This window comes from Ascaphus truei, chromosome 3 (genome assembly GCF_040206685.1).
Source record: "Ascaphus truei isolate aAscTru1 chromosome 3, aAscTru1.hap1, whole genome shotgun sequence".
NCBI lineage: Eukaryota > Metazoa > Chordata > Amphibia > Anura > Ascaphidae > Ascaphus > Ascaphus truei.
In genome coordinates, this window is record NC_134485.1 from 210,840,462 (window position 1) to 210,865,481 (window position 25,020).

At 41.1% G+C, this 25,020-nt stretch overlaps 1 protein-coding gene across 2 annotated transcripts in view; it reads right to left on the bottom strand.

The window, feature by feature from the left end:
- KSR1 (kinase suppressor of ras 1) overlaps positions 1-25,020 on the bottom strand; it is a 176,332-nt gene that overhangs the window by 6,224 nt on the left and 145,088 nt on the right. For both annotated transcript variants that reach the window (XM_075590024.1, XM_075590023.1), the window contains 8 exons: positions 22,590-22,644; positions 21,648-21,696; positions 16,027-16,409; positions 14,846-14,942; positions 7,676-7,809; positions 6,266-6,397; positions 5,273-5,408; positions 4,302-4,435 (listed from right to left, as the gene is read on the bottom strand). In XM_075590024.1, the coding sequence (XP_075446139.1) occupies positions 4,302-4,435; positions 5,273-5,408; positions 6,266-6,397; positions 7,676-7,809; positions 14,846-14,942; positions 16,027-16,409; positions 21,648-21,696; positions 22,590-22,644 (1,120 nt within the window). The remainder of the gene's footprint in view (positions 1-4,301; positions 4,436-5,272; positions 5,409-6,265; positions 6,398-7,675; positions 7,810-14,845; positions 14,943-16,026; positions 16,410-21,647; positions 21,697-22,589; positions 22,645-25,020) is intronic.

The window sequence follows — 25,020 nt, forward strand, 5'->3', positions numbered from 1 at the left end:
CAAGTGTGGACTACAAGACAAACAAAAAATAAAACAGTTTAAGGATTTCTTTTTTTAGATGTTCCTGCCACAAACTAGACCCAGTGTGACATTATGTTATAGCCCACCTTCCCTCCTCCATATATAGAGGGGTGTCATGTCTATAGTTAAAAAAACAAACAAAACCCACAACCTTTAAAGACGGTCATTTCTAGAATATCACTTCCTCTTCTCATTTTAATGGTCAGTTCTGTGACTTTTCCATTAATGTACATCCTCTCTTCTCACATTATTTGACCATAGTATCAGTACACTTTAAGAGGAGCTTGAAGAGGTTATTGAGGCGGGTGGGGCTGGCTCATTTGAAAATGTATTCCTTTCCTGTAAGAGGAGGCAGCAATGCTTTGCGCTTGTTGCTGCCCCTTCAGCAGAGGTAGGGTAAACAATGAAATAACGAATGGCAGTTTGTGTACATCTTTTGGAAGTAAATGTACTAAAATGCAATAGCACGTATTGCTTAATAGGACAGTGGCTATTGTATTGCAGTTAAAACAACAAAAAATAAAGGCTTGCAGTAGTTACAAGCAGAGTTTGGACAGGAACATTTCTAATCCTAACACGTATGAGTAATAATTTGCCTTAAAATGCATATAAATATCCCAGTAAATAAAGCATATAAATAGCACACCTATTCACATTATTTAAAATAAATAAATAAAAGTAGTCTTAATGTGGAAATATTATTCGGAGTGGATCCCATGTACATACCAACTTAGTTTTCGAGGCTCTCCCTCTTTGCTGAACAATCTTGTAGAACACACACACACACACACACACACACACACAGACTAATGCTAAAATAGTGCTTATTAGGACACAGAAAAAATGCACGCAGTGCAATTATTTCACTATAATGCTGGTAACCCCACTTCAAAGAAAGTTACTGCTGGCCGAAAGTGCTTGAGAAAGTTAAAACACAGTTGGTCCTATTGTTAGTGCCAGTAGATTTCTTGCAGTCAGAATTTGTTATTCAAGCAACAGCCCACACCAAGAGAATAGCAGGCGGGAGGAGGTCAAAGCAGAAGGTACATCCAAGGGTTAGAAAGTTGATCTAATATTCGTGAATTTGTTTTGTGGATGGAAGGCAACTGTCCCAGAAGGTGAAGATTAGCAGAAGACATACGGAAGCATGCAAGGCAGTGCCCAGTTAGTTTGCCAGCAGCTATAACCTATGATAAGGAGAAAACACAGTTAATCAATGATTTGAACTCTCCACTGGCCGTAATTAGAAAACTATGTGATATAAAGGTTGTGGTGTGATGGATGTTAGTGATGTTATTGAAATGTTATGAAAGGTGGGAAAGGTTTATTGGACATGGTGAGAAGGTATATGTGCTGTATTCCACAGAGCCTGCCAAAATCTCTGATTGCAATGTATTCATAAAACATAATATGCACTAGGCTATGACTGGGGATATTTTAGAAGGAACTAGAAGAGTTTGTGTCACCTACGCTGATGGTTTTAAATGCATTATACTGTAGGCTAATTATTAAAGCACCAGATCCTCCACTCAATATAAAACAAAACAAATATTTTGCAGAGATGTGTTTATTGCATTTTCTTAATCTAAGAAAACCAACCGAGTGATGAATTAATGTAGAGATGAGTTTTCTGTGATGCACTGCACCTGTCTGTTTACTTATGTTTCAAATGTGATAGAGTTCCTACATTTGGTGTAAACTGATCAATCAACTGACCTTGAATTTGATACATTCCAATATGATATGTGCATTATGAAACGTCTGTCACCACACCCGAAATACTAGATGATGCACAAGTGACTTGACACATTGATACAGGGTAAATTTGGCTTCATGTCAAATATTTCTTTTTGTTTAGTTTGAGAAAAAAAGATATTCTTGGAAACACATTTTCAATATTGATACCATTTGGAATTAAATCAATTTGTGTTGGTTGCGAACAGTAGGGCTTTTAGTTTTACTTAAAAAAATATCCAATTCTTTCCAATTTCGATTTTTTATCTTTCATAAAATAGGTACAGATCAAAACTGTTTTTTTGCAGCTGGGAGGCCGATGCATCATCCCTAAATGTTTAGGGAAAGAAGTTGCTGCAAAAAATAAATATGGGACATTAATTGTGAGCTTTATCGGATATCTTAATAATCCATTTTGTATCTTTGATTAATGACTTGTCTCTGAGAGACCGGTGCATAGCAGTAAAAATATGTGAGAATAATGGCCCATTACCAATGGTTTAAAAAGCCTCTGAAATGTTAGATGGCATCATAGCTCTCCAGGAGCTGAAGGCAACGCCAGTGTGTGTGATGGTACCAGTGGATAGCTAAATTCCAGAGCAGATTAACGCCTCAATTACTAGAAGCATCTTGCAACACAATACACAGAAATGCATTGCAATCCTATTGCATTCCAATCCTATTGCAGCACTCAATGTGTTAATAGGGGTGAAAAAAGGCCTTAAGTAAATGAAATACCAGCCTGCCGTAGTGTGATGATCAAGCAAATTATTTGTTAGCTACTGGGCAGTCTATGTGGACACCATGCTGGTAGTATTGGCCCTTTGTGTAAAAGTTTTGCCAAGGCCTTCATAAAAACATTTGCAATTTCAAAACCACACATTTTTACAAATGTATACAGATCACATTCAGATGCAAGCAAAGCAGATTTAAGACCCAGACCAGGAATAATGATGCAAAATAGTGTCGAAATAATATCCATGGAGTTGTATGAAGAAGGCCCAACAGTCGGATCATGAAGAATGAAAAAAGAATTGCCAGTGGTGATGAGACCAGCAGAAATATCAAGGAGGAAGAGAAGCAAAAATGACAAGTTTAGTTAAAAACTAGTGACAGTGATGTATACATACTACAGTATTTGTATACTTTGCTTCTAAAGGCGCATTCACTCTTATGCATGCAAAAAAATACTTTTTTTCAAAAAAATAACAAAATAGTATAAACAAGCAACGTCATATACATATGTAGAGGTATCTGTACCGTGTTAGTGGAGCTATATATATATATATATATATATATATATATATATATATTAGTATATAGCAAGGAACAGTGAGCACTCCGTCAGGTCAATCAATAGATCAATAGGGTGGGTGCAGATCCTGTATAATAAAATAGGCAACACGATACCGTGTTGACGAATATCAAAGGCAGCACTCCAAAGGTTGGTCAAAAAAATATATTGTAATTAAACAGACATCATTCCAACGTTTCGGTCCGCGTGCACATCACCTTGATAAAGGTCCCGCACGCGGACCGAAACGTTGGAATGATGTCTGTTTAATTACAGTACAGTATATATTTTTGACCAACCTTTGGAGTGCTGCCTTTGATATTCGTCAACACGGTATCGTATTGCATATATATATATACAGTGTTCGACAAACCTATACATTTGCACGCCCCGGGCGAGTGGATTTAACATCGTGGCGAGCTCCTATTGGCCCAAGCAGCACACGTGTGTTACTAGGTGGCGAGTAGATTTTTTTGTTCGGCGAAAAGATTCTTTGGTGAATTGTCGACCACTATACATATATACAGTGTCATTTCTTTTATTAAATAGGTTATAGGAGGGGTTCCCCTGTACCCAAGAATTAACTCTGGCAATGTGTGCCTTTTAGAACCTATAACATTGATATCTAGAATAGGTTATACAGTAATTTGCAAAAACTGTATGTTAATTGGTTCATAATTAACCATTTTCTCTTTTGTTCAATTGTAATTTCAAGAACTGCCCTTTTGGTATATGTTAAAAGTATCAATTTGTTTATTGTGACTGCTATATAATCCCATGTCTGATCCATGTTACAAGATGGCTGCTTTAATGAAGTATTATTTTACGCCATCAGAAACGCCAACATTTTGTTTTAGCATCAGTGTTTGCATGTTTCAGTAAATAAATGCCCCTGTAACTAATGAAGTACAACCCAAGACCACCACTTGTTCCATGTGAGTAACTTGCCATATCAACGTATTGCATGCATAGGCCAGTCTGCAGACCGCATGTCCTTCAACTCTAGTGTAATGTTTCTATAATACTGGGTGCTATATGCTGTATATATGAGGAAACAATAATAAGGAATCATTGAATTTATCTTTCCTGTAACTCTAGTCCCTATTCAAAGCTAAATAGTTGGTGTGCATATTCTGTGTTCTCCTTTTTTTCCTTCTAATTACATATGAGTGTAAAAAACAGCATTTGAAATAAATGGATACACATTTGTGCACAGTTCTGGTGGAAGCACTTAAAGTATTAAGTTACTCACTCTGCTGATTTCCAGAAGTGTCCTGGATGTGACAACCTCCGGTTCAGTTTTGGCAGCTTCTCCAACATGTCCATGAGGAGGGTGAAGCTTGGCCTTTCACTAACGTCGAAGGCCCAACATGCAGCCAGGATTTCCTGCAAGAGATCAAAGTCCCGGAAAATTTAGCAGCATAACCTTTTCGTGGTTTTTCTGCCCTCACTTTATAGGACAAAGCATTGGGGAAAATTCAGACACTAGTTTCTGAAAGGAGAGTTACACACAAGTTGGATTTGCACCACCATATATCTCTGTGAAGATATTACTATTGTTTAGCAATACATTTGATTTAAATGTGATATTTGCACTATATATTTAAATGACTAAAGTATGAAATCATAACAGTCCCTTAAAATTATAAACAAAAACAAAAAGCCATTTAGATGGCATTCTAATTTCTGAAGTGAAGTAAAAGAAAAAAAACTCATGGGATAGACACAGATACAAAATGGAGAAAAAAACTAATAGAATGAGCCAAAACAACCAAAAGACATCCGTTTATAATCAAACAATGATTAACATCTCTTTTTAGAAAGGGAAAGTAATACAGGGGTATACCAAATAAGTAAACATGGGAAGGATGTTGATCCAGGGAGTAATCCGATGGCCAATTCTTGGAGTAAGGAAGGAATTTATTTTTCCCCTTATGAGATATCATTGGATGATATTCCACTGGATTTTTTGTATGACTTGCGCTAGATCAATACGTAAGTATAGATATAGGATAAAGTATCTGTCGTCTAAATTTAGCACAGGTTAAACTTGATGGATATGTATTTTTTCAACCTCATCTACTATGTAACATTGACACACAAAAGAAACGCAGAGGCATTACAGAACATCAGTAAGAACTAAGCCCAGTCAACCAAATCAGAAAAAGTCTAGTTAAGGTACTTCAGCCAATCAAGCCAATTTGCAAAAACTAACACACTCACTGTAACCTCTTTGCCTAAACTTATGACGGACAAGACTTGCTTCACTCCTTCTCCGCTTCCGATTTGCCAGATGAGCGCTTCCGCTGCCTGACTCTTGAAGGGCCAATCTCTTGCTTGCAGTTCATACCACACAGTCCTAAAACAAGAGCTCAGGTTTTAGAAAACGGAAAGAAAACTAGGAGATTGAAATATGCATCTGTAGAGGTGTTTTTGCACGCTTTTCATTACTACTTGTATTTTTTAATGTTTATGTACACTTCAGGTTCTCTTGTTTGTCGAACACAATGTACAGTAAATCGCAGACATCAGAAGAAGAGACCTCTGCAGTCTGGAAAGCTGATGCACAAGAAAAGCTTGTATGATTGATACAGTATGTTAGTCCATTAAAAGATGCCACTAAAGGTGAAGTATCTGTAATAGTTAGCAGGTCGTCAGAGAAATGATGTAATATGACACGGATCAGTTGGTTCAGCTACCAATTTCTAAACTAATATTTAACTTACAGTATCAGCTTACTATTGTCATATTTGGTATAAGAATGGTCTAAAAGTCACACAATTTTTACACGAGGCAATAAAAATGAGGTGAAAATATCTTCAGCTATACAGAGGGGGCTACAAACTTTTGTGAACTCTAAATTCATCTGGCACTGAATAGGTTTATTCACAACATATGCATTTCAGAGCAGTGAATGAACGTATTTGAATCTAGTGTCACCAAGTCACTTTACTTCCCTGTGCTTCAGGCACAAAACCCTGGATTGGGAGATTTTGAGGGCAGGGATTTATTATGCTTGGAACCGCTAATGTGCACAGCACTGTGTACAACACTGGTGTGCTAGAAGAACGCATCACCATCACTTAATCTAACACTATATTTGTCTTTTTCCATTGCCAGTAGTTCATGGAACACTTTGTTATGTGAACGAGTTATGGCAATATACATAATGGGAGTAGGCGGACAAAGGGACATCAAACACGGGGATAGCCTCACCCGAAAGCATAAACGTCAGCAGCATTGGAGAAGGGCAACTTGTCCTCATCTTTGCCGGGGGACATCTCGCGAACTATTTCTGGTGCCAAATAGCACAACCAATCGTGGATCAACTTCAATTCATTCTCACGCCTGCCATTGTAAAAGTTGAAGAGAAATGTAAGAACTTAAAAGATGACCACTTGGTTATCACACAAACAGGCTAGTTGCATATATTATTTATCCAAACTTTCCAAAGTCTTTAAAGAGCAAGACAGAAACAGTACAAGTTCAAACATAAGAAAAAAGAAAACAAAATAAAAAATGGACGCAGACATATTTTTTCTTTTGTATATTGAGGTTTTACTCTGAAGAGGACTGGTTATCTATAGACTTTGTCACATAACTATGGGACAGTGAATGTGGATACCAAACACATCCAATGTTACAACACTTGCCTTGTGTGGATACATTATAAACACTTCCCTATTGTGTCACACATACCAAGTTTTGTACTTGCTGCCAATTTGCATTTACATGGACATTATCCATCAATGGTTTATGATACTATTTTTTTTTATATTTATTCTATGCATATGTTTCACAGTGGTTGGGTGTCTACTTGAGCATATTAATTGTTTATGGTGCCATTTATATGCAACTTATTTGACATCCCTTTCTAGAATAGATAGGGTCTAACTATAACTAGACGTACAGGGAACTCACACCTAGCGCACCTAAACACACAGAAGTGTTCTTTTTCCTACAAGTTTAAACATATCACAAATAATGGGCTATATTTACTTTACTTAATCGATAAACCACCTTCAGTCACATGGGTGTTTTTGTAAATATGGCTCAATATGTTTACATCCTGTTATTTGTTATCCCCGACTCATGCTTGCAGTATTTGTTCTCGTGATCTTCCTTATTCTAAACTCTTTAGCCATTACAAATGGCAACAGTTGTAACTGTACAGCTGATGTACGTATTATCCACCACATCAAAGGAGGCCGTTTGGAATCATACTGTAAGACTTCTGTCTACGTAGGGCAGCAGTTCCCAAACTCTTCGGTGAACCACATTCTTACAAAACCAATTGACAAACTATTCATGTGCAATAATATGTTTGCAAATGTGTTGGTTATGCCTTAAAACCTTAGTGTGGATTTGCTTGGAAAACTTTATTTACAGCCTTTATTAACCCTTCTGTTGCCAGGGAGCCTCCAACACCTCCCTGGTGCCATACCACCATTTCACAGCTTTTTAAAAGCACTGGGCTTCAACAAAATAATGTACCCACACTGCATAAAGAAATGAAGAAGTGTTAAGAGTGGTGTCAATATTTAAGTGAATAAGACGGATGTTTTCCGCCCATGTCACTGCTTTGTAAATATCAATTGGTAAGATCTAAGTGTGATAAGAGCTCACCTTCCCTCCTGAACCACGCCTGACATACCAAAGAGTCCAAAGTCTGTGATGATGACTTTCCCATTTTCATAGAAAACGTTCTTGGATTTCAAATCTTTATGGACGATGCCCTTGGCATGCAGGTATCCCATGCCCTGCAAAACAGCCAATTCATACACAAAACCTTTATTGAGAGCACTTTTTGAGATGGCTATATTTAGAGAGAGACTTCAGATTCAGAGATTTCTCTTGCTATAGATGTGAATGTTCCAGAATTACAAAGTACCAGAATCTGCCTCTCATTCTCTTCTAACACACATGGGCATGAGACCAGTGCATTTTAAAATGTTATTTTTCAACTATTTTACAGATTATTATGGGGTTCAGAAATAAGGGGGTGGGGGGGGAAGACATCAATTATTATGTACATGTCCCATGGCTTGATATTGACGCATATTTAAGCATACTTTACATTAACCCCTGAAGTCAAATGAAGAGGGGGAGGAAACAAAAAGGAAAAGAGAAGAAAAGCGAGAGGGGTGGGGGGAGAGAAATAGTGGTAAGGGCACAGGTTAAGCCTCTCCCCTCGCCCCCAGTTCTGCGTCTTGGCCTTTGGCCCTGGCTTGGACACCTATGTCAAGGCCTGATTTGGGTTAACACGCCCTACCCTTCTTTATCAGCAAGGGCTCCCAGATTTGTGTGATTTTAGGTGATTTTCCTCTTAAGTAAGCTGTTATTTTCTCCATTGTTAGTATGTGCCAGACCCTCTTTTTTACAGTCTCTAAATCTGGCGCCGTCTGCTTGTTCCAGCAGGTGGCTATGCAGTCTCTTGCTGCGAGAAAGATGTGCGATAGTAATTTGTAGGAGATTCTCGGCAAACCAGGAGGAGGCCTCCCCAAGTGTGCCAGCCAGGAGTCCGGGGTCAGAGTAGGGACCACCATGGAGTTTGTCAGGGTATATATGTGTTTCCATACTGGTGCAAGCACTGGGCAGGCCCACAAAATGTGAAAGAGAGCCATGTTGACCACCCCCCCGATAATGGGGAGTTGGCACTACTGATGGCATGCATACACACCGGGGTCAGGTACCATCTGAACAATAGCTTACAGGTGTTTTCTTTGACCACCGTGCAGATGGAGTTCGATACCACCACTCTCTCTATGATTTCCTCCAACTCGGCTTCTCATTTTAACATTTAAAGGCATTTGGCCTCCGGTGATGTGTTCAAAAGAATTTGATAGATCAGAGAAATCAACCTTTTTTCCAGCTATCTTGAGGCAAATAGGTCTTCAAAATAAGTGGTAGTGGCTGGAGAAGAGGTGGAGTGTCACAATAAAAATGTTTGACTTGCAGCTGCCTGAAAATCCCTGCTGCAGGCAGCTCTTTTTTCTCCCTAAATTATGGAAACCTTTCATTTGTAACCCAGAGAGCATGTCGCATACCCTAGTGATGTTAGCTGCTTTCCAAGTCTGGAAAGACGGCTGCTTCCACCCCGGGGCAAATATAGGGTTGTGAAATAGATGAGAGCTGATATTTGGATCTGAGATGGTCCCAGACATCGACTACTTAACAGTGGGGTGGGACTTTGATATCTGGGGCCCATCGGTCTTATCCTGCCACCTACTTGAGCCAATGCTAGCCAGGAAGCTCAAAGCATTCTCTATGTCTACCCATCCTCTCGTGGTGTTGTTGGAGTTCCAGAGGAGCAATTGGGCCAGCTGAGAATGTAGGTACTTAAATGCATTTGGGAGCATTAGGACTATTGGGGAAACAAAAAAGGGTAATCAAAAACAACAAAAACGCACCTGGGAACTGCCTACCCACTAACGCTGCCGCCAGGGTGGAGCGAACCTCGCGCGCTCACGCTCAGCCCGATCAGAGTGATAACTCAATGCCCTCATCCAGGGTGAGGGTGCGTGCGCACACACGTGCATGTGCCCATGCGCTTGCTGCTTGGCAAGACAGACAAATTTGATTTGGCTGCTCACTGATGCGGCACATGAGCAGTTCGTCCAATGAGGGCGAACCAGCTCTGTGGCGTCATGGGCGCACCCCCGACATGCCCCCGCGCGTGCAACTAGGTGGCCAGAATTCGCTGAGCAGAGCGCGTGACATCACGGCACTCGAGCGCGATCCCAGCCTGGCCGCAGCAGGGAACGGGTGCGCTGGCACTCGTGCGCTGCTCTGCCAGGCGATTCATGGCCGGCTGGGTGCGCGCTCGTCTGGGGGCGCGGCCACAACGTCATAGAGCTGGTTCGCCCTCATTGGGTGAACCGCTCACATGACACGCTTGCGAGCGGCAAATTCAAATTTGCTTGCTCCAAGCGCCGAGTGGGGGCAGGCGCTTGCTCACGCTGGCCACACACATTGCTGCAATGTGTTTCATCGCGGCCAGCGTGAGAGCGCCCACTCCCGCCACCCTGGCCGAGGCCTAAGAGGGACTCCAAGAGGAGTTGGAAAAGGGGCATTGTAAGGTCTGACTGAGCATGCAGCTTCTGATAAGGGTAAGAAATAAACATATGGTGTTGTAGTACTGCAACATTTTAGGGATTGTGGGGGTCTGCTATAGAGGCCCCCACCTGATACACCCCGCAGGAATACAGCACACAGCTGATACCAGTGTGAGCCGGGGAACCATGGGACCGTGCAGGAGCGTTCCTATTGGACAGCCGGGGAGGAGCCGGCTGAACATGGACTTCTGTTGCTGTCACTGCCACAGGACCTCTGCTGCTGCTCCCATATGTCACCGTAGTCTTCCTCACCTTCCGTCGCTGGCTGCAGGTAAGTGATGATGTATTTTCAGCTACTCTAACATTACTCGGCACTGGTTCCTAGCTGAAAAAGCGCCGGGTACTGGGTAATTTAATGGTACTCGGTACATAACTAAATGCAAGCTATTTCAGGCAAGAAGGAGTGGCTCAGTGAGTAAAGACTGTAAACAATGACATCTAGTTTGAATCAGGGGAACATGGTTCAATTCCCGGTGTCAGCTCTTTGTGAACATGGGCAAGTCACTTTAATTCCCTGTACCTCATGCACCAAAATCATAGACTGTAATCTCATCTAGGCTGTGTCTGTAACAATCCTTTGTGCTGCGTACCGCACACTATACTGTAATAGTAAAGCGCTTAGAGTCCCATTGGGACAAAAGCGCTATATGAAATAAAGTTATTATTTATTGGGGCACCAAGTAGCAAATGTATAATGGCCCAACAACACGCACTCATCATTTAACCAATTCACCACGGGAAAACTAGGCTAATCCAGAATTTGCTGAGGACACTAACTGGGATTCTTTTCCTATTGATTTTCCCTGTAAATAACTTCAACACTACAAATAAAACGCCACACATGTTATCTTTATAAACAATAGCTATCACCTAACAGTTTGTTTTGGCTATCCACAAGCAATGACATTGACATGATACGAGGCACATTACTGTAACGTGTACACTGGTGCCACGCTACAGCTCGGGTGAAGGTCAAGTTAAACTCCACAGTGCATTTATCAGAATGTGGCTGCAGTGCAAAGGAAGATTCTGGTTCTGCAAAAGTTTTTCTCCCACCAATGTTTTAATTTGGACTGTAACCTATGAATGTATTTTTTTTTAAACTTCTTTTTCTGCAAATATTTCTTACTGTATTCTTTAATGTACCACAATTCTCATGAATATTGAAAGCATTGTTTCATTTTATCGTTGAAATCTCTATGTTCATTTTAGTTGTTATTTTGTACTCCCAATTTCTTGTATTTTTCTATTGTAAAACACAGACTAGGCTATCGTCCTACTTGAAAACTGGAATTTCCTCCCTGCTGTGTGCCCTTTGCCATTTTATTGTTACTGCAAAAATCAGAGAGCAAGGGTCTGACTTAATTGTTTTGGGCAGGGATATCAATATCAAACTAAATAACCAAAGTTTATGGTATAATTCTGTTAACTGATCTATCTAAACACACAGTACAGGTGATTCGTACAGTACAACAGCATCACCATATAAATGCACAGGAATGATTCACTGACCTGGCTTTCAAGTAACCTGTAGCCAGGCAACCAAGACAGTAATGTTATTTACACAGCAACAGAAGTAGAATGGGCTCTATCAATAGGAAAACGACTTTAAACAGACTTTTGTCATGAATTCTTCAAATACTCCCACGCCTCGAATTTTAGTGCTTAGGTGAGGGCTACAGGAAAATATGAGAACCACTTATGTTGCCTCCTGTCATATAATATGTTGTGTTAATTAGTTAATGGGGCTGGAAGTGTAGGTGCAGGGATGTGCTGTGGCTCCCCGATAACTGCAGCTTTGTGTTTTTGTTAGTTGATGAAGTTATGAATTGACTCGCAGAAGCATGCCTTGGCTGCTTCTTTCCTCTAGATCAGGGGTGCGCAAACTTTTCCCCCTGCGCACCCATGCCTGCTCTCCTCCCCGGCTCGCGCCGCCCTTGGTCTTCGGCGTGAAATGACGCCGCGGGTTCACATGATGTCACGTTGCATAGCAGGTAGGAGAAGTTGCAGAGGCCTCATGTGATCCCCCGGCATTTAATTTAAATGCCGTGGGGAAGAGCGTGGGGCCTCTGCAACCACCGTAAACCTCCTAAAAAATCTTGGCGCCCCCCCAGTTTGCGCACACCTGCTCTAGATGACAATGCCATGAGCAGCCAGCACAAAAAAAGTGTGTTTCCTGGGAATGTTGTGTGTGAGCCAGTCATTAGACAGTTGCTGTAACCTTAGTTGTACTCCAAATAAAACAACCCTTTCCCATGATGGACTTCATGCAGAGTGTGGTCCCAAAAGCCCATAATAAAGTTCCAGGAGCTCTGCAAAAGTTGTATTTAGTTTCACATTCTGCTGCAGGCGTGCCTTATGAGGTACATGGTATAACCGAACGGCAGTCTTTCCTTTTAAAGAGGTCAATTTTTCAAAACTCAGGACACAGGGTACTTTCCAATAAAAAGCCGGTCTAAGGCTGCACTTATAGTGCCGGCGACAGCGCCAAAACAAATGCTTTGCCGCATGCGCTTATAGTAAGCACAACGCGACGGAGCGACGGCTTTGTCGCGATCGCTGGAAGTCATCTCAATTTGATTTTTCCAGCGACCGCAACCTGACGTCACCGTCGCAATAAGAGTAGCCTAAGGCTGCGCCCAGGGACCTGTGCTGAGGCGCGCTGATTTTCGCAGGGCCGGTCACGTGAGCGGTTCGCCCAATGAGGGCGAACCAGCTCCGTGACGTCCCAGCCCCCCCCCCCCGACACGCCCCCGGACGGCGCGCGGACCAAGGCCAGGGAAAGCACCCGCGTGCCTCCGCACGGCTGCAGTCCTATGGACGCAGCCTTAGAAATAACACATATTCTGATAAATAATATCAGAAATATCAGAAATATGCCATGAACCCCAATTGCTATAAAAACAAACAGACTCTACCATGTCTAAAAACCTCTGCAGGGTTCTATTGTGTCTAGCTTGTGCATTCTAGAACTATTTGGGGCATAATCTAGTAAGTGTGAGATGTGCCTTTCCGCTGGGATTTGCAGGTTTTGGTATTCTGTAAGCCCTTCTAGCATGTCCAAACGGTGTGGAAAAATGTTGTTTTGGAAGCGGTTTCATTCTGGCTCTGCAAATCCCGGCTGAATGACAAAAATAACAGAAACTCACATTTTTTGCAAACTTGCTGGAATTCTAGTAGCTTCCGTTAAGTGCAAAAGGCTAAAACGCTTCAAACTCCTCACATTTTTTTTCTCTTGCCACCTGAAGGAGGTTAGATAGGTGGTGCCAACTCCTTCTACAGCCGGAAATATAGGTTTAGCTGGGAGGGAAGGAGGGAGGGAGGGGGAGAGACACTGACCTGAGGTACCTGGGATGTATGCTGAGATATGCAAAGTATAAGACCTATACTGACAGGTTTAAGGCCCTTGTGATGAAGGTTGTATTGACATCAGGCTCAGCAGGATCAGAACCCGGACCCTCTGCTATTCTGGGCAGCAGCTCTAGCACTGCACTAAACCAGATGCTGGGGCTGTACTGTCACAGCATACTTTTTAGCTTCCTCCCCCTGGCTTCCTTTAAAAGAAGATCACTTCCTCGTCCTAGTTGACACTTCAATGTGCCTCGTGCACAATAAAATAGCCCACCTGAGACACCTGGGAGATGTGGGACTGTACAGCTCCCAGCATCTAGTTTAGTTCAATACTAGAACTGTTGCCCAGAATAGCAAAGGTTCTGGGTTCTGACCCTGTTGGGCCCAATGCCAGTACCCCTTCATCGCAAGGGTGCGTAGACTCATCAGCATAGGTTTTATGGAAATATTTAATGAGGTGTGGGGTGTTACATTTACATTTAAATATACTTTGCGTATATCATTAGCATATATCCCAGGTACCTCAGGTGTGCTCCTTTTTTGAGCACAGGTGCCTCTCCATGTGCTATTTGGAGGGTGGTTTGAACGAATATATATACCCAACATAAGAAACACTCTCTTGTACAACCTGTGCGGATTGGCTGTTTAACCGTGTGGGTTGTCACTTTTTATAGATGCGCTTTAAACATTGCGATTTGTAATACAGAATACAGCTAGTTGTGAAATTTGATTCTGTGATTTATGACCATGTCAAACCATGTGGTTTTACCAGGACAAACTCACAGCTACTAGAATATGCCCTTTTGACTAGATCTGCTATTTTTTTTTGTTGGCTGTTGTATGCATCTATTACTCTTTCAGTAAAAAAAAAAAAAAAGAAGCTTTTCACTTTCCTGTTTTTCAGTTCCCGTAATTTAGCAGACTGAATTAGGGGTGCTAGATTTGAATAGAATTTGAATCGCGGGAAAAGTATCCACGGATTTAGAAAACGCGAGAGGAAAATTATCATATGCTGGCGTTTTTTGTAATGCAGACAAAAAAATAATGCAAAATGAGAAATCGGGTTAATTGACGGTACTGTGATGCAGAAAGCAACCTAACACCAGATTGCGCAACGAAAAAAAGAAGATGGATACCCATTAAAAAAAATGTTACCAATAGCAAAAATTCCACATAAACCTACCAAAAATATCAATGCAATTGCTTCACCACTCACACCAGCTGACAATTTCCCAGTGACCTTTTTTTTTTATATACCAGTCTGGGAGCACAGGAGATGTGTTTTACTTATTTACATTCACATTGTCTCATGCGACATACGGCCTCATACCTTGATAATTTCTTGTGCAATCTGCCTGGTCTTGTTGATATCCAGCGATGTCTTGGGATCTCTTACAAATGAGTGAAGCGTTCTCCCTTTGCAAAAACTGAAAAATGTCAATGTTAACACATTAATATCATGAACACCTTGCATGATTTCATAAAAATAAAAAAACACAGGTATTGCATAAATGTGCTTATATGCAGATATAGCTGGCTTCATTGTTCACTCCGTTATGATATGTTGGGATATATTGTGGTATTCTCCACCAACATTACAACTGAACCCTTTGGAAACTCTGTGCTATTCTGGGATATGCTGTGTTATCTTGGGGAACAATGACACATGCTACATCTATGTTACTTGGGCTTACACGGACTATGATCCTAACCAAATCACAAGCTTCGTGTACAGTATCTCATCTAACCTACTGTATTTGTAATTGGATAAAAGAAGGTACAATGATGGATATTTGTATAAACCGATAAACTTAACTGTCCTCACTGACCCTGACTAAACAGAGCAGGGACAGAAGTGGGGTACCCAAGTGATACTCGAAGATTAAATTGTTCCTAAAAAAAGGGCCCTCCATCAAACCCAATCAAGTGCAACAGGATTTTCCCTGGTTTGTTCCCTGCTGTTTCAGAAAGGTTTTCTCTGTTAGCTGACAGAGTTGAAATGTTCATCGCCTATCACCTGCTCCTATTGGCTCAAGCTTGGGTAATTAGGTTGATAGGGGATTGAGAACCATTTCTTTATCTGGAACATCTTTATGACAGACATGGCTACAACTAGAATTAAAACCAAATGTACCGTTCACACATTTTAGTCATCTCATAATGTACATATTGCCATGAGCTGGAAAATATTTTGTATCACCTACTGGAAATAAAAGACTCTTCTCTGGTCTTCCAAAAATCATTGGTTTATTGCACAAGGATCACCGTATGATATATGTGTTTCAGCTTCCTGCGGGACTGTTGTTGCTGCGCATCTGCAGAGTTCTTTAACCTGGTACAGTGAGTGCGCCTTTACTTGGACTACTACAATATATGACCTACAGTAATTTATATTGTGTCTGAAATTAACTGGGCCACAGTCACCCTAGCCTACTGAAATATACTTTGGCTTCTTCTGTCAACCCAAGCAGCATGCGACTGACCTGCCTTCTGGACATAAAAGTCACTGACCTTGTGATGATGGCCAAGTGAGGAGGGTGCATGCAGGCTCCCATGAAAAGCACCACATTCTCGTGCCGTGTCTGTCTGTAGTTCATAACCTCTTTTTTGAACAGCTTCAGGTGGTCCTGGTTGTTTCCATCTATCTTCAGCAATCGTATGGCCACCTCCCCGTGCCATTTGCCCCTGTACACCTTCCCCCACCTTCCTTGGCCGATGAGCTCCCCAAGGTCAATCTGCTCAAATGGTATGTCCCATTCCTGCAGGTACACACTGGTCTGGCTGGCCTTGCGGGAGATCATTCCCCTCCAGTGGGTCCTCGAGGTGGGGAGCTCATCCAGCTCATCGTCATCATATTCCTCCGGCTCAGACTTGTTGGCTTCCTGCTCCTCAACCTGTTGTGAATGAGGAAGTTACTGCCATATTTACCAGGACATAAAAAGATTTATATATAAGTGTACTGGGGGGTTTCCTGATACAGTGAGTGACTTGTACCTTTTGCTTTTCTTGCAGTTTTTTTTATTCTTCCTATAGTACAAGGATTTAAAAGCTTGTAATAACTGATGAATACTTTAAGAATTTACTTATATCATATATTGAGATCTCCTATTGCTGTAATAAGGCTTACTAGCCTGGAAATGTCAAAATACACTATTACTAAATATTTTGAATCACGGCAACCTTCTGTGGAACCCCAATGAACAGAGGTTGAAGAAACAATCCAAGCAGCTTAAAAATATATCTTTTTTTTTTTGTTTAATATATGCAGAATTCCATAACCTTTATTGAAAACTAATTACATAAGCTGCCGGTCGATTGGTTCTCCTGCTTCCCAGGGTTCACTAAATGGCTGCCTTTCAGTTTCAAATCAATCAGCAGCTATAATGTATTCTGATATTACTAAAGTTACATTGTCAATGGTTACAGTTTACAGCCCATCAAACTGCAGGGAATTGTGGCAACAAATGATCACAAACAGGAAAGTGTTACAAAGATCTTGCACTGCTGGGGAGGTGTGCTGAAGCCTGCTATAGAAATCACATGCTCAGTATGTTAAAACTCATTAACAACTGCATTTTAGAGTTGAATTTTAAAATACTACTTTTTATTTTAAGTATTATCTAATACTGTACTACAGAACTGTTTTTTGTTTTTGGATTGCTCCTGTAAAAAACACTGCCCTAGTGTATTGAACAGGAGGCATCGGCACATGGAATGCTGAAAGGTCTCTCTCTCCCTCTACTGGTAATCTTTAATGAGCCTTTAGAGATACAATCACACACAGGGCCTCATGCACTAAAGTCCGATATAAAAAAAAGCGGCTGGGTTTTTAAATCGCCATTTTTGACAGGGTTGCTATCACGGTATGCAGAAAGCCCCAAATACCAGTGATAGCAACATTTCAACAAATGCCGAGTAGCCGGCGCAGAGATGATCTGTCCTCTGAAAAGGGCTCACCCGGCGAGTTGTTTCTGCTGCAGAGAGCCGCCTCTCTCTCTGCGCAAATCTCGCTGGAAATTAAAGATGTTCAATTTTAATTTTATTAATAGTGTAGTAGAGCAGGGGGTCTCTGGAGCAGAACTGTGTTGATTTGAGGTCCGGGAACCCCCTGGTTCCCGAGATACAGGCTCCGTTATGGGGTGCCGGTATCTCCTATGCATGGAAATGTCCCGGTCACGTGACGCGGGACATTTACATGCATAGGAGATACCGGCACCCCATATCTGGGCCTGTATCTCGGAAGCATGGGGTCCCCGAGGCTGAAATCAAAGCGGTTCAGGTCAGGAGACCCCCTCCGGATATCCGCTAAGCCAATGAAGGGGTTAAACACCAGTGATGTGACAACAAAGTGCAAGGGTGGGCGCTTCAGTAATAAAGAGCACTGCTTAGTGCGACCAAAGTGCCTTCAAAGGAAACACTACTCAAAGTGCCTCAAGTAAATAAAATAGTGCACAAACGGGTGATGAATATTTACTATTGTATAATCAAGTGAAAAGTATATATAAAAAAATACTTAAGAATGCTGCTCAAAAAACCCTTTTAGTGGATGGTCTGCAGACTCCACTTCAATAGATACGTTCTCGGAGAATAGGGGAGCGCAGGTGTCAATATATAGTGCAAAACAAATAAAAATACAACATAGTGCAAATAAAGTTTTTAGGAAACAGAATATGTTTTGGAGAAATTCTTTCAGATGAAGACTCACATGGTTTCAATCAAAGAAAAGCATCTCAGAGATCAGTGGCAAATTGCTTGATTCTGGTTGATAGGTGCAAAGCCCCACTAGGAACACTCTGGTATTGTATAATAGTAGTCGGGTGGTGTCATCAGTGTAGGGGTACAGAGAAATTGACAACCATAGCGTAATCCAGTAAAAATATCACAATTTTAGAAGACCATTAAAACTTCAACAAATCCTGATGAAGCTACACGCCCAGTGAAATGCGTAGAGTTGTTTGCCTGATGTCCCAGTGGACTCCTGATCGCCCCCATTGAAGCGCTGTGCAGCAAAGACCCTCCTCCTATCGGTTCAACCATCCGGGTCCCGGTGCGCCCCCCAACCCAGAAGTGACGCGCCATGATCGAGTGGTCTGAGACGGAGGTAGACGGGAGTAACCGAGCTTGGTGATACATCACATTTCATGTGTCTGATTCTTTATGACACTGTGTAAGTGTCAAACATTATTTGTTTCTTTGAGGAGGTAAGTAGGAATTTAGACCAGGGTAATGCAGTTGATGTGGTCTACTTAGATTTTGTTAGGGCTTTTGATATGGTTCCACACAAGAGGTTGGTGTACAAAATAAAGCAAATTGGACTCAGTAATAATATATGCACCTGGATTGAAAACTGGTTGAAGGACAGACAACAGAGGGTTGTCATAAATGGAACTTTTTCAGGTTTGGCTAAAGTCGTGAGTGGAGTACCCCAGGGATCAGTACTGGGAGCCCTGCTTTTTAACTTGTGTATTAATGACTTTGAGGTTGGCATCGATAGCAAAGTCTCCATCTTTGCTGATGATACTAAATTGTGTAAGGTAGTAGAATCAAAGCAGGATGTAATTTCTCTCGAGAAGGACTTGGAGAGACTGGAAACGTGGGCAGGTAAATGGCAGATGAGGTTTAATACAGATAAACATAAGGTTTTGCATTTGGGATGCAAGAATAAACTGGCGATTTACACATTAAATGGGGATAAATTGGGGGAATCCTTGATGGAGAAGGATTTAGGAGTGCTTGAAGACAGCAGGCTTAGCAATAGTGTCCAAAGTCATGCAGTAGCTGCAAAGGCAAACACGATCTTATCTTGCATTAAATGGGCAATGGAAGGGAAGCAAACATAATTATGCTCCTTTACAAAGCATTAGTAAGACCACACCTTGAATATGGAGTACAATTTTGGGCACCAATCCTAAGAAAATACATTATGGAACTAGAGAGAGTGCAGAGAAGAGCCACCAAATTAATAAAGGGGATGGACATTCTAACTTATGAGGAGAGGCTAGCTAAATTAGATTTATTTACATTAGAAAAGAGGCATCTAAGAGGGGATATGATAACTCTATACAAATGTATTCGGGGACAGAACAAGGAGCTTTCAAAAGAACTATTCATCCCACGGGCAGTACAAAGGACTCGGGGGCATCCCTTTAGGTTGGAGGAAAGGAGATTTCGCCAGCAACAAAGGAAAGGGTTCTTTACAGTAAGGGCCGTTAAAATGTGGAATTCATTACCCATGGATACTGTGATGGCAGATACAATACATTTGTTAAAAAAAAGGTTGGACATCTTTTTAGAGAGGAAAGGTATACAGGGATATACCAAATAAGTATACATGGGAAGGATGTTGATCCAGGGATTAATCCGATTGCCAATTCTTGGAGTCAGGAAATAATTTTTCCCCTTATGAGATATCATTGGATGAAATAACATTTGTTTGCCTTCCTCTGGATCAATAAGTATAGATAAAGTATCTGTTGTCTAAATTTAGCATAGGTTGAACTTGATGGACGTACGTCTTTTTTCAACCACATCTATTATGTAACTATGTAAGTGTTGAATTTTTAATGGTCTTATAAAATTGTGATATTTTTACTGGATTACACTATGGTTGTCTATTTCTCTTTACACCTACACTGATGACACCACCGAGTACTATTATACCATACCGGAGTGTTCCTTGTGGGGATGTGCACCTATCAACCAGAGCACATATTATATGGGTATGATGTACTACTATGCCATTCAATGTGTACAGGGTGGGTATAGTGGGTCCGGGGTGGGTGGTTAGCGGGGCAGGGGTGGGTTAACCCCTTAATTACTATAGCGGTTATTAAATGCTAAGGTGATTAGGGGCTAGAGGCCATTAGATTGTATTTATTATGTATGCTTTGTGGCAACGGAGGACATGGCCCTGCAGTACGCCGATGAGGACGCCCTTCACATTGGCAGGGGTAAGTAGAACGGTTTTTAGTTATTTTATTTATGCTGCCTGGCTAATGTTGTGTCTAATAATGGGCAAATAATCTATTATCCATATCTGGATAATATATGCATGGCACTGGTGGTTAACCCCTTCATTGCCTTAGCGGCTATCCGCTAAGGTAATGAAGTTGCCTATAAACACATTTTTATTGCATGGGATTCATGCCGGGGGTCTCCGGTGCTGATATTAATGGATATCAGCTCCGGAGTCTCTCGGCATCAATACGATGCAAGAAAAATGCATTTTATTTTCTTAAGTGTCGTCTCGCAGCTTCTCCTCACCTTCTTGCCAACTTTTTGTGACGAGGCGATTTGGAGAGGAAATCTCCATTCTAGAGCGGCGATCAGCCTCGATAAGCTGATCGGGGCTACTAGAATTGAGAGAGTTTGAGAAGCTGGCGATAAGCGGCAATAAGTGGCTTATCGCCGGGTTTTTTTTCTCTGCAAAAAACGCGGCGATTGTTGCTCTTATTGCCAGCTTATTGGGGCTTACTGAGTCGCTGTAGTTTTTTTTGGTGATAAGGGCCTTATCGCTGCTTATAGCATGAGGCCCCAAGAGTTTTCTTTATCCGTATCCCCCCCTGTCCACATCAGAGAAACAATAATAATAATAATAATAATAAAAAGTTAAAGGGAGGTGGAAAGGGGGACTCACACAGTGACATCACACAAGTTAAAGGGAGGTGGGGAAGGGTGACTCATAATGACATCACACAAAAAGCATCTAGAAAAAATCAAACCCCTCCTAAGTCCAACTTTAAAAAATAAATTAAAAACACTTATACAGTATGTCAAATTTGGGTAAGTTAAAAAAAAAGTATTAATTACCAAGATGAGCCCCCTTAAACCCTTGGGTACCACGCCACACCCTCAAAGCACGGTCACATGACCGCGGCAACCTTTCACCCGGAAACCAAATGCTCCTCCTCTTCCCTGCAATACAGATCTCGTCCTGCTCTCCTGATCTCCTCTGGAAAACGAACACCCTACGGGCATGACGTAGCCACTACGTCATGAGGCCCCTGGAGTGTCATATACCATGACATTGTGGCTACATCTTGGGGCACCCAAAGGGGGTAAACATGTCACTGGAGTTTGTTCACTTTGGTCCTAGGCGGGATTGGTCCTTTAAGGATGGACATATTTATTACCTCTGTATCCTGCTCCTCTGACACACCAGTCTCCATTTCTGCCTCGGCACTAATAAGAGAAAGATTATTACGTGACTGAACAGAGATACAATGAAAAGCCAGGAGAGTGTTTTATCTATATTTTGATATGCATATCAGAATACCAACACAGAACTACATTTTTCTCACCCCTCCCACACACAAATGCAAGGCTACAACTATGAAAACATTAGCACAGTATTAAAATAATATTCTTCTTCAATGTACTTCAGGATTGTACTGCAGTGAAAGTTCAAATAACACTGAAGGCTATAGATAGTGGTCAAAGTATGGTGGCAATTCTTTAACATACAGAATCATAAGCCTATACATATTGGATCTAAGTTAATTTTAGGATGGCTTATAGATTTCAATCTAATCCGTAATATTTACACAGTTGACCAATAATATTCTGGTGGAAATGGCCAAATCCCTTGGCAGTAGTGTGCTTGCATGCACTTTCTCTAAAGGAGTGGTTCTAAAACCTATCCGCGGGGGTCACTGGCCAAACCAGGTTTTAAGGATAACCAATGCCCTCGCACACAGTTGAATATACCACATTTGTGTAAGATTAGAATGTTAAGTGGTTGCCACAGAAACCTGGTCTGGCTCAGGGCCCTGAGGAGAGGTTTAAGGACCATGGGTCTAATACAAATGTCCATGAGTAGACTAAAGTTGAAGGAAAGTTAATAATATTTTTATGTTGTGATAGAGTTATTGTTTTCTCCACATGCATAAGAATGTATTATTACAAATTAAAATTCTATTTGCAGGCCATATAATTTTAGTTTTTAAAGAGTGATACATTGAAGGCACAACCTAGAATACTTTGCTAAAAATGTATTACTTAAACAGCAAAAATCATAATTTATTAAAAAGACATACATGTGCATTTGAACCACTAAAGGATGAATGGACTATTACCTGGAATTGTCAGAAGGCTCGGGTGGATGTGTTACTTGCGGTGAGATAGACACTTCTATGAATGAAAAACAAAAAAAAAGAATATATATATATATATTTATTTATAGAAATATATAGATATTATAGAAATCAAGCATCCAAAATTATACTTAACGCTAAAGTTTTATCATGTCACATTTATTGAGAATGTTCTGCAAAATCTGCAACTTGAGGCAAACCTCTTTGGGCCAGAGAGGTCTGCAATAGATTAGATAGCAATGTGCTGCTGACCCCTCTGGAAATAGCAGCGTACCCTTCGTTGAAAAGAAACAGCAGAAAATAACAAATATAAGGACACATAAGCGATAAGAGAACAAAGTTCCAGATATCAGTGCATCAGAGTTGTGGACTGTACAGCACGTGAATAAGGCAGATATTTATAGTTGCTTGAAGACGGAAAGAATAATACACCTGTGAGTGTCTTGTATGAGAGTTCTAACATATATATAGGCTCAATAATGGGGATATATATATCCCAAAACAAGGAGGATACTGGAGCCAACCTCTGTAGGATAGCTATGGCTTGTTCCCCTCCTGTAATATAGGTATACTGATGCAGCGGCCGTTATTCGAACACTTCACGCGTCATGTACATCGGAATCCCGATTTGAAACCGCGGGATGAATTCCAGCCTTCCCGCACTAAGATGCGAGCGCGGCGAGTGCAGAAAAACGAATGTTAGTGTTCTGGCTATTAAAGACATGAAATTGACACAGCAGCACAGTACACATTCAATTCATCCATTTTATCGCAAACAAAGAAACAGAATCCATGAAATTCAAACAAAACATCCGCGATAAGCGCGGGTGCCTGGGGCGATTGGCCGCATTCATGCTGCGTGGGGAACAGCAGAGAACTCAAAATCGTCGCCGAGATGTGTTCGAATAACGGCCGCTGCATCCGTACCAACCCTAGAGCATAACATGCATTAGAATCATGATGATCTTCAGCTATAGCAGAAATAGTAATCACCAGTAGGTGAAATCCGTTTTCTGTGCGTGCTTCCAGCTAACAACAGTTAGAAAATGAATCCAGGATATGGTGAAAGAAATTAAGTACAGCTTGCAAAAAATTGGGGCTAAATGTGCAAGTGAGTAAATTAAAAACCAATGTACAGTACAGTATGTGTCCTTAATCACAGTATCTGCTCGTAGCAAGCCTTTGTTGAATACCCAATTCACAGTTCATGCAATGCACTGGTTGGCATCCAATGGTGAGTCTAGTGTACTGCATGTTGGCAAACCGAAAACTCCAATTTATAGAAACTGGAGCATAAATAATGTTAGCCTCTGTTAGAAAACCAGGGAACAAGATGCATACTGAAGTTATATAGTGAATGATTTGTACTTGTAAATTATTAAGTGCTACATGAAAACCCATTAATTGTAGCTCCTCTTCACTAAAGTAGGACAGGTATAATCAACCATTAACATCTAAAATGTTTTTCGCTTTACATAGTGCCATATAGATTAATTATTATTAGAAGAAATTGATACCAGTAAAATGTACAGCTTTTGTTTTATTCCATGAACCAGTGTGAAATGCCAGAATCGTTCTAAATAATTAAAAAAAAAAAAAAAAAAGACACAGGCTGCATACAGCTATTTCTGGGTTGCTATGTTGGATGTGGGCAGAAGAAAGACCAAGGTAAACCATGGTTCATGACAGCAGCATGAGAGTGCAGGATTGTTAATCAAGTTTGACATTTGGTGAAGAATTACACTGACTTATTTCTTTGACTATTTCATAGGCTAGATAACATAAGCAACGACTCTCTTGCAGCAAGAATCATCTTCTGCTAATGACTCAATTGTGTTCAAAAGCTGGATGCCACTGCAATGCAATCATTTGTTTTCTTGTTATTTGGCACCAAATCGATTTCGTTTCAATGACAAACTTATTTTTCAAGCAGCAACCTCCCTGCTTCTTCTTAAGTTGTTACTTGCCTACACCGCAGGGTCCATGGGGACATTCCTTCTGCTTTCTTACCATCAGGAGTCCACGGCTCAGGAGAAAATCAAAATGGCCATATCAAAAGGTTGGTAAACCAATGTATATGTGGTCTGTTGCCATAATGAGCAACAGTTCTCTTACTGATTGACGGAAATGGAAGGTACTTTTTGTTTGTACCAGTGACATTCTCCTTATTGGCAAGTGAAAGCTGCCAGTTGTAAGAAAGCACAGGGAATTTTTCATGAGCCTAGACAAGCTTGATACATAGCCCTCAGAGACATAGCTGTGCAGAGAATGGCTTTTGAACTTTCAGGCTGTGATCCAAATCCAGCCCCAATTAGGGCATTGGGCGAGGCCCTTGGACTGTCTGTTCTGACAATTTAATTGCAGCTAAGTGCACTTTTTCACACAAACTCACTATAAAGCCAAAGTGATCACA